The 14,245-nt window shown below is 43.0% G+C and overlaps 1 protein-coding gene across 1 annotated transcript in view; it reads right to left on the bottom strand.

Annotated features, from left to right (window-relative positions):
* Positions 1-1,794: 1,794 nt before the first annotated feature.
* Dprx (divergent-paired related homeobox) overlaps positions 1,795-14,245 on the bottom strand; it is a 24,722-nt gene continuing 12,271 nt past the window's right edge. Inside the window, exons 2-3 of the mRNA XM_031390904.1 lie at positions 3,663-3,817; positions 1,795-2,478 (exon numbers count right to left, since the gene is read on the bottom strand). Of these exons, the coding sequence (XP_031246764.1) occupies positions 1,795-2,478; positions 3,663-3,817 (839 nt within the window). The remainder of the gene's footprint in view (positions 2,479-3,662; positions 3,818-14,245) is intronic.

Below are 14,245 nucleotides of genomic sequence, written 5' to 3'. Positions count from 1 at the left end.
CCCTATTTTTAATTTTTATTAAATCAACATGCATATGTCTGTGTTTGTGTGCTCAAAGATGCCAGGGAAGGTATCAGATTTCCTAGAGCTGGGATTAAAGGCCTGAGCCACCACTGCCCGGCAGAGAGATTAATTCTAAAGTACCTGGGCCACTGTACACTTTTTGTTGTAGTATTAATATCAGTTTTTTTTTATATTCCTTTCCTAGAGAGCTATTTTAACCCAGGTGTAGTGGTACATGCCTGTAATTTCAGCACTTGGGGGAGGTGGAGGCAGGCCAATTGCTATGAGTCTGAGACAAGCCTGGGCAACAGAGTGAGCTTCAGGCCAGCATGAAACCTTGTTTTGAAACACAAACAGCAGCAACAATAACAACTACAAAATTGTACTTTTCTTGTTTCTTTTGGTTGTATTGAAGATAAGATCCAGAGTTCTCATGTATCCCTTAAGTTGTTTTATAGCTGAGAACAATAGTTCTGGAATTATAAGTATGACTTCCTGGCCTGGAGATCAGATGCTCTGAGCTCTGAATAGGCTTGGCAAACATGATATCAACTCAGCCATATCCTCTGCTCTTTCTGTTGTTTTGTTTCCTATTCCCGCACCCCCCACCCTAGAGACAGGGTTTCTCTGTGTAGCCCTGGCTGTTGTGGAACTCAGTATGTAGACTAGATTGACTCTGCCTTCTGAGTGCTGGGATCAAAGGCATCATATAGCCTCAGTCCTATAACCCAGACAGGCAATGAGTTCATCTTCTTGCCTCCATATCCTAAGAAGCTGGGATTATGGCCTGCATCAGCAAGCTAAGTTTAGTCATAGTCATGGGGGTGCTGTTATTTCTCATCCAGTCAATGTGCCTGTCAGTAAGGAAAGGAACAAAAAACCCAGACCAAAAACGATCAAAAACCAAGCAATTAGTTGTTCAGCACCCTCATGAATAGCAAACTGCACATCTGCTACAAATGGCCAGGGGAGTATGGGGGGTGGGTAGGGCTAGGTCCGGCGTGTTTATGCCTTTTAGTTGGTGCTTCAGTCTCTGAGATCTTCTAAGGGTCCAGGTTAGTTGACTCTGTTGGTCTACCTGTGGAGGTCCAATCCCCTTTGAAGCCCTTAGTCCTTCCCCCAGGTCTTCCATAAGAGCAGCGAAGCTCTGCCCAATGTTATGTTATGGGTATCTGCATGTGTTTCAGTCATCTGCCTTGTGGAGCCTCTCAAAAGGCAACATGCCCTTGTCTCCAAGCTTAAGAGATTATCATTGCTGGGCGGTGGTGGCGCATGCCTTTAATCCCAGCACTTGGGAGGCAGAGGCAGGAGGATTTCTGAGTTCAAGGCCAGCCTGGTCTACAGAGTGAGTTCCAGGACAGCCAGGGCTACACAGAGAAACCCTGTCTCGAAAAACAAAACAAAACAAAACAAAACAAAAAAAAGAGGGGAATCTTGAATCTCACTTAGAGCAATAAAATAGTCATAAGAGGCAGATGGAGAGAGGGAATTGGGAGGGAGAGGGGATGCAGAGAGGAATGGAAGAATCCAGATCAGGAGTGGGGATAGACAGGAAGGATGGGCATGTGGCCAGGAAAATGAATGGAAATCTTCAACTGATAGGGTGAGAAGGTAAAGGGCATCTCTTGGAGGGAACAGAGATCTGGGAGAGAACTGAAGAGGCCACTTGATGTAGACGGGCAGGAACTCCAGTGGAGCAATAGAGCAGGATAGCCATGAATTCTACCACTTTGAGCTATATAGTATCAGGCCCACCGGACTAAATAGCAAGACCCTGTCTCAAGAAAACAGTCAATGATTTGTCATTAACCTTCTTAGCCTCTTTTTTCTTTGTGTGGGTGGGGCAAAATGAGGGAATGGGGTACCAAAGTGTTGATTTGGAGACTTCAAGATGGGTTGGAGCCAGTATATGGCAGGGTCCTGGCAACAACCAAAATGGACCATTTTGTGGCCCACAGAGGGATATTCACAGTTCTTAAGATCAGAGTACAAACTGAGTTGGAATGAGGGTATCTCATGGTTAGTATAAATTTGGGCCACAGGAGAGATGCTGGTAAGAGACCCTGGTTGTATATTCTTCTCACTCTGGGATGGACTGGCATTGACTCCAGTATGAGGTGACTGCTGGTATTGGAGTTGTGGTGAGTGCTGTTGTTGCACTTGAGTTGACTGTTCATGTTGAAGTTGAGGTGACTGATAGTGTTGAAGTTGAGGTGACTGCTGGTGTTGGGGTTGAAACAATTGAAGTGGGACTGGAAGTAACTGCTGGTGTTGGTGTTGTAATAACTGCTGACGTTGGATTTGAGGTGACTTCGGTTGTTGCTCTAGGCCCTGAGGTGACTTCTGTTGCTGCTGTAGGCCTTGAGGTGACTTCTGTTGTTGCTCTTGGACTTGAAGTGACTTAGGGTGCATTTGTACCTTCTGAATGTCAAATTTGACTCTCTTGCATTTTGCTCGTTTGTTTTTGAACCAAACCTAAGTGGGAAAGAGAACCGGGGGTTAATGAATGGAGACTGACTTCAGAAGCCTGTTACTGTTGTTCAGTGCTATGGGACTTATAGGTTGAGAACAGATAGATCTACACCTCTGCCACTTACATCCCGCACTTATATTCTACACCATAAGCAGAAACCAGAGATTGTGAGGACAAAGGAGGGTTCAGGAGTTAGAAAGCAGGAATTGTTGAAGGGTCAGGTGTGGTGGCACACACCTTTGATCACAGCAACCAGGAGGCAGAGTCAAGCGGATCTCTACAAGTTCAAAGCCCTGTCTCTGTGAGTAGGAGGCCAGCCTGGTCTACACAGTGAGTTCCATGCCAGCCAGGGCTATGTAGGGATTCCCCATTTCAAGCAAAAAAAAAAAAAGGTGAGCTCCAGGTTCAGTGAGATACTGTCTCAAGGAAGCAAGGTAGAAACTTTAAATTCTTCATATAGTAGTGGGTGGCTTCAAATCCTTAGTTCTCTAACATTTCCCTAATGTTGAGTCTGTTTGACTCTATCAGGTTTTTAGAGTTCTAGGAATAGAACACAGATCATGAAAGCATTTTGTTGACTAAGCTATATGCTCAGCCTCACTACTTATGATGTGAATATTATGTTTCCTTATAATTTGGGTGAGGGGAGGGTAGGCATATGCCTGTAATCACATCATTTCATCATCTGAAGAGGCTGAATAGCTAGTCTGGGCTACATAGTAAGATCTCAAACAGAAACAAAAGAAGTGAGGAAAAACTAATGTTTCTCCTTGTTTACCTGCCACTTAGAGCTGCTTTCCTGACATATTTACTCCTCTCTCTCTCTCTCTCTCTCTCTCTCTCTCTCTCTCTCTCTCTCTCTCTCTCTCTCTGAGACAGGGTTTCTCTGTGTAGCCCTGGCTGTCCTGGAGCTCACTTTGTAGACCAGGTTGGCCTCAAACTCAGAAATCTGGCTGCCTCTGCCTCTGCCCTGCCCTCTTGCTCTCTTTTTTAATGTATAAAGACTGGCCCATTCTTCTGGCTGGAATCTGTACAGAGGATCACAGGATGTGGATTGGAAAGCCAGGGTTTTTGAAAGTTGAGATTGGATTAGTTGGTAAGCTCCCAAATGATTGTCAGGGCCCTGAGTTTAGGAGAGTTAGGGAGGAATTTTAGGGAGATGGGAAAGGGGCACGGCTAGCCAAACCTGCACAGCTATGGGATTTATGTTCATTTGTGATGCTAATTCCTTCTTGAGATTGCTGCTTGGATATGGGTTCTGGTCAAAGGAGAGTGTCAGTGTCTCTACTTGTTCTGGAGTAAACGTAGTTCGAATCCTCTGTAGATACTTCGGGGTCTCACCTTGGAAGGAGAGAAAGACAACATGGATAAACTCTCAATCTGTTTATTTATTTATTTAGAGAAGATTGTACTATGTAAACCAGGCTGACCTTGAACTTTCAGAGATTTACCTGCTTCTGCCTTCCTCTCTTATTTTTGGTGGTTGTTCTCCAACTTGTTGTGGAGCCAAGACTAGCCTTGGCTCCTAATCTATCTACATCCAACCCCTAAATATTTCATTATAATTTGTGTTTAAAAGGTAGCATCATGCTGGGTGGTGGTGGTGTATGCCTTTAATCCCAGCACTTGGGAAACAGAGGCAAGTGGATTTCTGAGTTTGAGGCCAGCCTGGTCTACACAGTGAGTTCCAGGACAGCCAGGGCTACACAGAGAAACCCTATCTCAAACAAACAAAACAAAACAAAACAAAAGGTAGCATCATCTTTAATTCTAGTATTCTCAGAAGGCAGAGGTAGATCTCTGACTTCAAAGCCTACATAGAAAGTTATAGTCCAGTCAAGGGCTACACAGTAAGACTCCTGCTTCAGGGGATGAAAGGGTCCTTTGTGCAGCTTGGGCTGATCTGAAGCTCAAGGTTTTTCAATCTCTGCTTCAAAATTACCAAGTCACTGTAAGTGGTTCTCTATTTGTTTTGGCTATGATTTAAAAGTGAGATATTTTCTGGGGTATATTAATGCATACCCTAAATCCCAGCTCTTGGGAGGTAGAGGCAGGCTGAGCTCTTCAAGGCCAGCCTAGGAGAGAGACAGAGAGAGACAGAGACAGAGAGAGACAGAGAGACAGAGAGAAGTGGGGGGATAGTTTCAGGACAGCCAGGACTACACAGAGAAATCCTATCTTGAAAAAAAAAAAACAAAAAGAAAAGAAACAAACAAAAAATGGGGTTTGATTAGGATGTAGCTCAGTGGTAAAACTGGCTTGTCAGAAAGCTCCTTTACCCATAGCCATCTCTTGGTCTGATTCCTTCAATATTAAAATTGATCCCTAAGATAAGGAATTCTAAGAGATTCTTCTTCCCTCCATCCCAGGGTGACCTTCAACACACAATAATCCTTCTGATTCAGCTCTATACTCCTAAAATGCTTGGGTGACAGGGATGTACCACTATTCCTTTCTTTGCTAGATATGGTTGTGGAGTCCATGTATCAGCTGGATACAGAACACTTCAAATCATTTAAAAGAACTGCAGTAATACAAAGGATGGTCTTTGAAGCACAGTGGAGCTAAACAAATATACAACAATTGCTGAATCCTCCAATGCCAGAAAGTAAATATACCTCCTTAGGCATGGACAGCTACAGCAGAAGCCTGGGGAGAAAGAGGAGGAAGGGGAAGAAGAAGAAGGAGGAGGAGGAGGAGGAGGAAGAGGAGAAGAAGAAAAAGGGGAAGGGGAAGAAGCAACAGAAGATGCAGGTGGCAGTGACAATTCAATTTGAAATATGGTTATGGTGGATTGGGTAGTGTATATTTGTTGCATATTGGTAATATTGGCATTCAAGAGGCAAAGGCATGAGGACCTTTGCAAGACTGAAGCTAGTCTGTTTTACATAGTGAGTTCATAGTGAGTTTATGACTACATATTTGGAACCTAGTCTCAGGAAACAGCAAGGACAAAAATCAATGTGTGTAATCTAGATGACTCAGTGGGTAAAAGTGCTTGCCACCGTGCCTGATGGATTTTTCACAAGAAATGACCAATAATCTTGGCAAGACTTGCTTTTATTCCCATCCTTTGGGAGTCAGAGGCCAGTGGATCTCTGAGTTTGAGGGCAGCTTGATCTACAGAGTGACTTCCAGGACAGATGGGGCTACTCATGTCTAGAAACACCAAACCAAACAACCAACCAAAAACTCAACACCCCTCCCCCTAAAATGACCCCACCAAAGCCTAAAGATGGTTCTGCAGTGAAGAACATGTACTACTACTATTGCTGAGGACCTGGTTTCAGTTCCTGATATTCACCACATTGAAGAGCTCTCAACTCTGTAAGTCTGTGGATCTCAATCTGTGGGTTGTAACCCCTTTGGGCATAGAATAATCCTTTCATTGGGTCAAATGTCAGATAGCCTATATACTAGATATTTATATGACTCATAACATTAGGAAAATTATAGCTATGAAGGAGTAATGAAAGTAATGTTATGGTTGAGACTCAGTACGACCTGAGAAAATATCAGAGTCTCATAATTAGGAGGTTGAGAACTGCTGCATAAATGCTTCTCTAGGGGTTATCCAACTGTTGGTCTTTCCTAACATCTGCATTCACATGCACATACCTATATACACGCACTCATATGCTTAGAAATAATAAAAATAAATCTCAAAGACAAAAGCAAAACAAGGACTGAGGATATAGCATGTGGAAGATGTCTTAGGCGGGCCATGCAGGGCCCTTCCCAGAACTTAAAACCAACAACAAAAAACCTATGTGTTGCCCGGTAGTGGTGGCACACACTTTAATCCAGCACTTGGGAGGCAGAGGCAGGTGGATTTCTGAGTTCGAGGCCAGTCTGGTCTACAGAGTGAGTTCCAGGACAGCCAGGGCTACACAGAGAAACCCTGTCTCAAACTGCCCCCCCCCCAAAAAAAGGAAAAAAACCAACCAACTCCCTCCCACAAAATATGTGTCTAAGTTAGGGTTATACTGCTGTGAAGAGACATCATGATCAAGGCAACTCTTATAAGGAAAACATTTAATTGGGGCTGGCTTACAGATTCAGAGGTTGAGTCCATTATCCTCAAGGTGAGAACATGGCAGCATCCAGGCAGGCATGGTGCAGGAGGAAAGAGTTCTACATCTTTATCTGAAGGCTGGTATCATAGAATACTGACTTCCAGGCAGCTAGGATTAGGATATCAAAGCCCAGGCCCACAGTGACACACCTATTCCAACAAGGCTACACCTCCTAATAGTGCCACTCCCTGGGACAAGCATTTATAAACTATCACATTCCATTCCCTGGCCCCTATAGGATTTTTCAAACACCCGAGTCTATGGGGCCACACTTACCCATGGCATAATAAAAAACTACATTTAGCCCAACTTCCAAAGTCCCCATAGTCTATAGCAGTCTCAACAGGGTTAAAAGTCCAAAGTTCAGGGTCTTTTCTGAGATTAATCCCAATGACTTAACTTTAATCCCCAAAGCAAGATAGGAAACCAGCTGAGCAAACTCCAAACTCTGCAACTCTGGTGTCAGCGCAGTTTTCAGATTTCCAACTCCTTTTTCTTTTTCTTTTTTTTTCAGTTTTCATGACAGGGTTTCTCTGTATAGCCCTGGCTGTCCTGGAACTCACTCTGTAGACCAGGCTGGCCTTGAACTTGACCTGCTTCTGCCTCCCAAGTGCTGGGATTAAAGGTGTGTGCTACCACTGCCCAGCATCCCAACTCCCTTTTCATCTTTGTTGACTGCAACAAAACTTCCATCTTATTTCAATGCCTGCGATCTACACATGATCTTCTGGGCTCCTCCAAAAGGTGGAGGTGTCACTTCTGCAGCACTGCCCTCGGTAGCACTCTTAGCTTAGGTTGATTCACTCATCTGCTGTTCATGGTGGTCATCTCATGGTACTGGTATCTCCAATACAATGGAGTCTTCCACTACAACTAGGCTTCACCAATACCCTCTCATAAGCTCTCTTTATGGTGCCTTTGGATGACCACTACAGTCCTGGGCTGTCAACTGCAAATGTGGCTACCTCTCATAATGCTCACCAGTCTTAGCTGCTTTTCCAGATCCCTTCATGCCTTTAAAACCAGTACTACTTGGGTGACTTTTACACATTACCAAGTATAGCTGCTGCAGGGGCTACAGCCTTGGCTATTTCTGGAACAGTTTCTTTGTTTTCTCAGAAAATACATCCCAGAAGATTTATTTCACCTCAGTGATACTGGTCTCTTCTTAAATACCACTAATGTCTTAGGTCCAGCTAATCAGCATCAGTTGTCCCAGTAGTCCCTTCTACTCTGGACTCTAAAGCCAGAGCCAGGCCACAGCTCTGTGCATCTCAATCCCACACAGAAAGAGTTTGTTTCCCAGGAGTACCGACATACTTAAAATCACAGGTGAGACCACAACTACTGCCCCAATACCTGGCCCAAGTGGGACCTGCCTGGAGCCCACAGGACCCAGGAACATTGGGGCAGCTAGGGATAGGATCCTTCCGGTTTCCATCTGTGACCCAGAGTTGACTCTGTGCCACAGCTCTCCGCACCCCAATCCCCCCACAGAGAGAACTTGTCTCCCAGGAGTCCCTACACACCTAAATCACAGGCTCACAGGAGGGACAAGCTTCAGAGATAGAAAGATCAGCTAACACCAAAGATAAATAGACGGCAAGAGGCAAGCACAAGAACATAAGGAACAGAATCCAATACTACTTGGCAACATCAGAACCCAGTTCTCCCACCACAGCAAGTCCTGGATGCCCCAACACACCTACAAAAGAAGTTTCTGATTTAAAATCACATCTCATGATGATGATAGAGGTCTTTAAGGAGGACATAAATAACTTCCTTAAAGAAATACAGGAGAGCCGGGCAGTGGTGGCGCAGGCCTTTAATCCCAGCACTTGGGAGGCAGAGGCAGGCAGATTTCTGAGTTCGAGGCCACCCTGGTCTACAGAGTGAATTTCAGGACAACCAGTGAATTACAGAGAAACCCTGTCTTGAAACAAACAAACAAACAAACAAAAAAGAAAAAGAAATACAGGAGAACACAGATAAACAGTAGAAGACCTGAAAGAGGAAACACATGGATCCTTTAAGGAAATAGAGGAAAACACAACAAAACAGGTGAAAAATTTTAACAAAACCATTCAGGATCTAAAAATGGAAATAGAGGCTGGGTGGTGGTGGTGCACTCCTTTAATCCTAGCACTTGGGAGGCAGACACAGGCGGATTTCTGAGTTCAAGGCCAGCCTGGTCTACAGAGTGAGTTCCAGGACAGTCAGGGCTACACAGAGAAAACCACACACACACACACACACACACACACACACACACACACACACACACACACAAAAAGAATCTCAGGCTGGACAGATGGTTCATCGATTAAGAGCACTGGCTGCTTTTGCAGAGGACCAGGGTTCAGTTCAAAATAAAATAAAAATGGAAATAGAAACAATAAAGAAAACACAAAGGGAGACAACCCTGGAGATAAAAAACCTAAGAAAGAGGTAGATGCAAGGATCACCAACAGAATACCAAGAGATAGAAGAGAGACTCTCAGGTGTAGAAGACACCACAGAAAACATTGACACAACAATCAAAGAAAATGCAAAATGCAAAAAGTTCCTAACCCAAAACATCCAGGAAATCCAGGACACAATGAGAAGACCAAACCTAAAGATAATAGGTATAGAAGAGAGTGAAGACCTCTAACTTAAAGAGCCAGCAAATATCTTCAACAAAATTATAGAAGAAAATTTCCCTAACCTATAGAAAGAAAGAAATGGGGCCTGTGCCTCCTGGCTGGCTGGTCCTGTCTTAGAAACTCACCGGAGAGAAAATGGCGATCTCACCCCAGTCTCTGGGTTAAAGCGTTCCCTGGAGGCAGGTCCTCCACTTGCAGGGAAGGGGCAGAGAAGGTCGCTGGTCCACCTCTGTCACTGGGAAGCTGAGTGGATCCTGAAAATGCCCAGGAACATACAAGAAAGCTACAGAACTCCAAATAGACTGGACCAGAAAAGAAATTTTTCCTGTTACATAATAATCAAAAACACCAAATGCATTAAACAAAGAAAGAATATTAAAACAAGTAAGGGAAAAAGGTCAAGCAACATATAAAGGCAGAACTAACAGAATTACACCACACTTCTCACCAGACTTGAAAAGCCAGAAGATCCTGGGCAGATGTCATACAAACCTTTAGAGAACACAAATGTCAGCCTAGATTTCTATACCCAGCAAAATTCTTAATTAATGTAAAAGGAGAAACCAAGTTACTCATGACAAAATCAAAGTTACACAATATCTTTCCACAAATCCAGCCCTACAAAGGATAATTGATGGAAAACTCCAACACAAGGAGGGAAACTACACCCTAGAAAAAGAAAGAAAGTAGTCTTCTTTTAACAAATACAAAAGAAGAGAACCACATCTAACAACAACAACAACAAAAAACAAAACAGGAAGCAACAATCACTGACCCTTAATATCTGTTAACATCAATGAACTCACTTCCCCAAGAAGTCATAGGCTAACAGACTGGATATGTAAACAGGACCCAGCATTTTGTTGCATACAGGAAATGCACCTCAGTGACAAAGACAGACAGTACTCAGAGTAAAAGACTGGAAAAAAGTTTTCCAGGCAAATGGTTCCAAGAAACAAGCTGGAGTAGCCATTCTAATATTGAATAAAATTGACTTTAAACCAAAAGTGATCAAAAAAGATAAGGAAGGACACTTCATACTCAAAGGAAAAATCTACCAAGATGAGCTCTCAATTATGAACATCTATGCCCCAAATGCAAGGGCACCCACATTCATAAAAGAAACTTTATTAAAGCTCAAGGTGCACATTGAATGTCACACAATAATAGTGTGAGACTTCAACACCTCGCTCTGACCAATGGACTGATCATGGAAACAGAAATTAAACAATCACAGTGAAACTTACAGGAGTTATGAACCAAATATATTTAACAGCTATCTATAGAACATTTCATCCTAAAACAAAAGAATATACTTTCTTCCTATAACCTCATGGTACCTTCTCCAAAATTGACCAAATAATTGGCCACAAAACAATCATTAACAGATACAAGAAGATTGAAATAATCCCATGCATCTTATCAGATCATCATGGACTAAGGCTGGTTTTTAATAACAACAAAACCAACAAAAAGCCCACATACACCCTCTTCTGGTGTGTTGGAAGACAGCTACAGTGTACTTACATATAAATATAAATAAATATTTAAAAAAAAGAAATGTAAAAATAAATAAATAAAACAACCAAAAAAATAAATAAATAAAGTCAGAGCCACATGGCCAAAGCTGCTGAGTTCTGTTGCTTGCTGGGGCTGGAACATGGCCCCCTTGTTCTATTACATTATCACTAGCTTTAGCTTGGCTGTCCTGGAAATTGCTCTTTAGACTGAACTCAGAGATCTGTATTCCTGTCTCCTAAACACTCAGATTAAAGGTGTGGTCCACTAAGCCTGGATTTAAGTTTTTCTTCACTTAGAACTTGCTCTGTTCTAGGCTGGCCTTGAACTCAGAGATCTGCTTGTCTTTGCCTCCTGCAATTAAAGGCTTGTATTATCTTGCCTGGGCTTAACCTTAGCTGGGTGGGATCCTGCTCCAGGGTCACTACTCCATTAATATCCTTTAATATTGCTAGGTGGTGGTTTGGCCCACTTTTAATCCCAGCCCTTGGGAGGCAGAGGCAGAGGCAGAAGGATTTCTGAGTTCGAGGCCAAGCCTGTTCTACAGAGTGAGTTCCCGGACAGCCAGGGCTATGCAGAGAAACCCTGACTTGAAAAAATATATATCTCCTTTAATATCAATAATATTTTGAATACAAGATTCAGGTCCATTTCACTTCTTGGTGCCCCTTTAATACTCAAACCATATATTTTATATTTTTCTTTTCTACTCTTGTTTAAAATGCTCTTCATGAGACTTAACCAGAGAACAAAGTTTAAGATGGGCACTTCTGAGACTTCCTTTGTCAAGGCAATTAATTTGAATCTTTTCACCTTAGCCTCAGGCAGACTCCCAGATAAAGGCAAATGTAGCCACATTCTTCCCCCAAATACCACAAAAGCTTCTGTATTAGTTAGGGTTTACTGCTGTGAACAGACACCATGACCAACCAAGGCAACTCTTTTTTTTTTTTTTTTTTTTAAGATTTATTTATTTATTATATGTAGGTACACTGTAGCTGTTCAGACACCCCAGAAGAGGGCATCAGATCTCATTATGGATGGTTGGGAGCCACCATGTGATTGCTGGGATTTGAAGGCAACTCTTATAACTCTCATATTTAGTTGGGGCTGGCTTACAGATTCAGAAGTTGAGTCCATTATCCCCAAGGTGAAAACATGGCAGCATCTAGGTGGGTATGGTGCAGAGGAACTGAGACTTCTACATCTTTATCTGAGGCTGGTATCACAGAATACTGACTTCCAGGCATCTAGAACTAGGGTATCAAAGCCCATGCCCACAATGACACACCTATTCCAACAAGGCTACACCTCCTAGTAGTGCCAGTCCCTGGGACAAACATATATAAACCATCACAATAAGTAAGATTGTGAAGTACTTCCCTACCCTGGGGTGTGTGATCCCTTTGTATAGAGATGGATGGTAGAAAGAACTGTTAAAATGTAGGTCGTCTGTGACTACAAGATCTTTTTGCTGCACGGGGGCTGGAGAGGTGGCTTAGTGGTGAAGATCACTGACAGCTCTTCCAAAGGTCCTGAGTTCCATTCCCAGCAACCACATGGTGGTTCACAATCATCCTTAATGTGATCTGACACACTCTTCTGGTATGTCTGAAGACAACTACAGTGTACTCATATACATAAAGAAATAAATCTTTTTTTAAAAAATAAATCTTCTTGCTGCCATTCAGAGTACTGGGTTTACAGGCATATGACTCAGCTATGATGGTACTGTTGTACTCCAAAGTGTGTACCCAGGGAGGGGGAAGTGGGTGTAAATGGTTGTAGATTAGCTTTACTGTAAATGCTACAGTGTATTATGCAGGAGCTAGCCGGGCCGGAGCAAGTTGGGCCAGCAGAGGTCCTGAGTTCAATTCCCAGCAGCCACACACATGATAGTTCATGGCCATCTGTACAGCTACAGTGTACTCATCCACATGAAATAAATAAAATAAATCTAAATAAAAATTTAAAATAATAATAAAAAAAATGGCAAAGCAAACTACCCAACCAAAAGCAAAAAGATAAGAGGATGAAAAAGTAAGGAGGAAAAGCTCAAACTAAGACAAAACTCGGTCTCCATAGATGGATCTGTATCCAGTGTATCTAAATAGAGATTCCGTCAGCAATGAAGTGTCTGTCTGAATCCCAGATTGATTCTGACTCCATTTTCTACATATGCATCACCCCTTTCTCCAGCTTACCTTTAGGAAAGATGTGAGAGCCTGACATCATGACCCAGGTACTTAGCTCTTCAAGTCTTAGACAGACTACTGACTGACAGGGATGTGGTTTAAGTAGATCCTTGTTCAACCACACCCACAGACACTCCTTTTTATTCTTAGCCTTCCTCTTACTGTGATCTGTTCCTTAAATTGCCGGAATCTCTCATCAGTGCCCGGAATCTCTCATCAGTGCCGTATTGGGGTGTCTTGGATGGTTTTGCAGATAAAAACCCTTATTTGGAATGTCTGGCAGCCAGTTTATGTATCTAAATGGAGATCTACTCATTAAAGTGGAGGGAGAGAATAAGCAGTTGTCCTTGTACTTCTGTCTCCAAACGAGTGCTCTGACAGAAGCCCTCCATCATGCATGCATTATAACAACAACAACAACAACAACAACAAAAGACAAGTGGAGGCTGGAGAGGTGATTCAGCAGTTGAGTGTACTGACTGTTTTCTTCCAGAGAACAAGATTTGATTCCTAGCATCCACATGGTGGTGTGCAGTTGTTTGTAATTCCTGTTCCGAGGGATCCATCCAATGGTTTCCCTTAACTTCTTTCAGCAATCATAGTGAAGGCAGACGTGCAGAGTTGGAAGCATGGGCTCCCTGAGGTCCCTGTCATCAATCTTAGTCCAGTCATTGTAGGCTGGTGCTCTCTGTGCTTGTTGAACTCCACTCAGTGTGGACTTTTTGAACCAGTAATTGTTGGGATCTCTGGTGAGCACTGTGAAAGTTTGGAGTCAGGGTCATGTGATAGCTCAGCTGGTGCGAAGCACCAGGTGCATGCTGGGATTGCAGTAGTATCCTCTGGAATAGCAGCCCGAGCTATTAATGGCTGAGCAGTTTCTCCAGCACCCCATGTCCCTTGTATCATTATGTATACATGGTGTCACAGCAGTGCACAAGCCCGACAACCCATTGATTCAACCGTAGACATTCAACCATCCACAGACCTCCACAACTGTCAGTCGCTTGGATTACCATAGACCTCCACAACAAGAACAAAGAAAAATACACATTTTAGAGACCTCCAGATTTTCTGGAGTGTGAGTAAGTTTGGACATTTCAGAACTTAAACATTCTCAAGACAAGGCTGGAGAGAAAGAAAGGAAGGAAGAAAGAAAGGAACAGAGGAAGAACCCAATAAGAAATCCAAGTCAAGAAAGATAGTAATGGATTAATGAATAAATGAATGAACTCAATAATTAACAACACAGGCTGTCATTATGACGCCTTGGCCATCCTGGAGCTCCCTATGGAGCTCAAGCTGGCCTAGAACTCAGAGAGATACTGGACTCGGGCT

Source organism: Mastomys coucha, unplaced genomic scaffold (genome assembly GCF_008632895.1).
Source record: "Mastomys coucha isolate ucsf_1 unplaced genomic scaffold, UCSF_Mcou_1 pScaffold21, whole genome shotgun sequence".
NCBI lineage: Eukaryota > Metazoa > Chordata > Mammalia > Rodentia > Muridae > Mastomys > Mastomys coucha.
The sequence above is the reverse complement of the archived record's forward strand: the minus strand, read 5'-3'. Positions and strand labels throughout refer to the sequence as shown.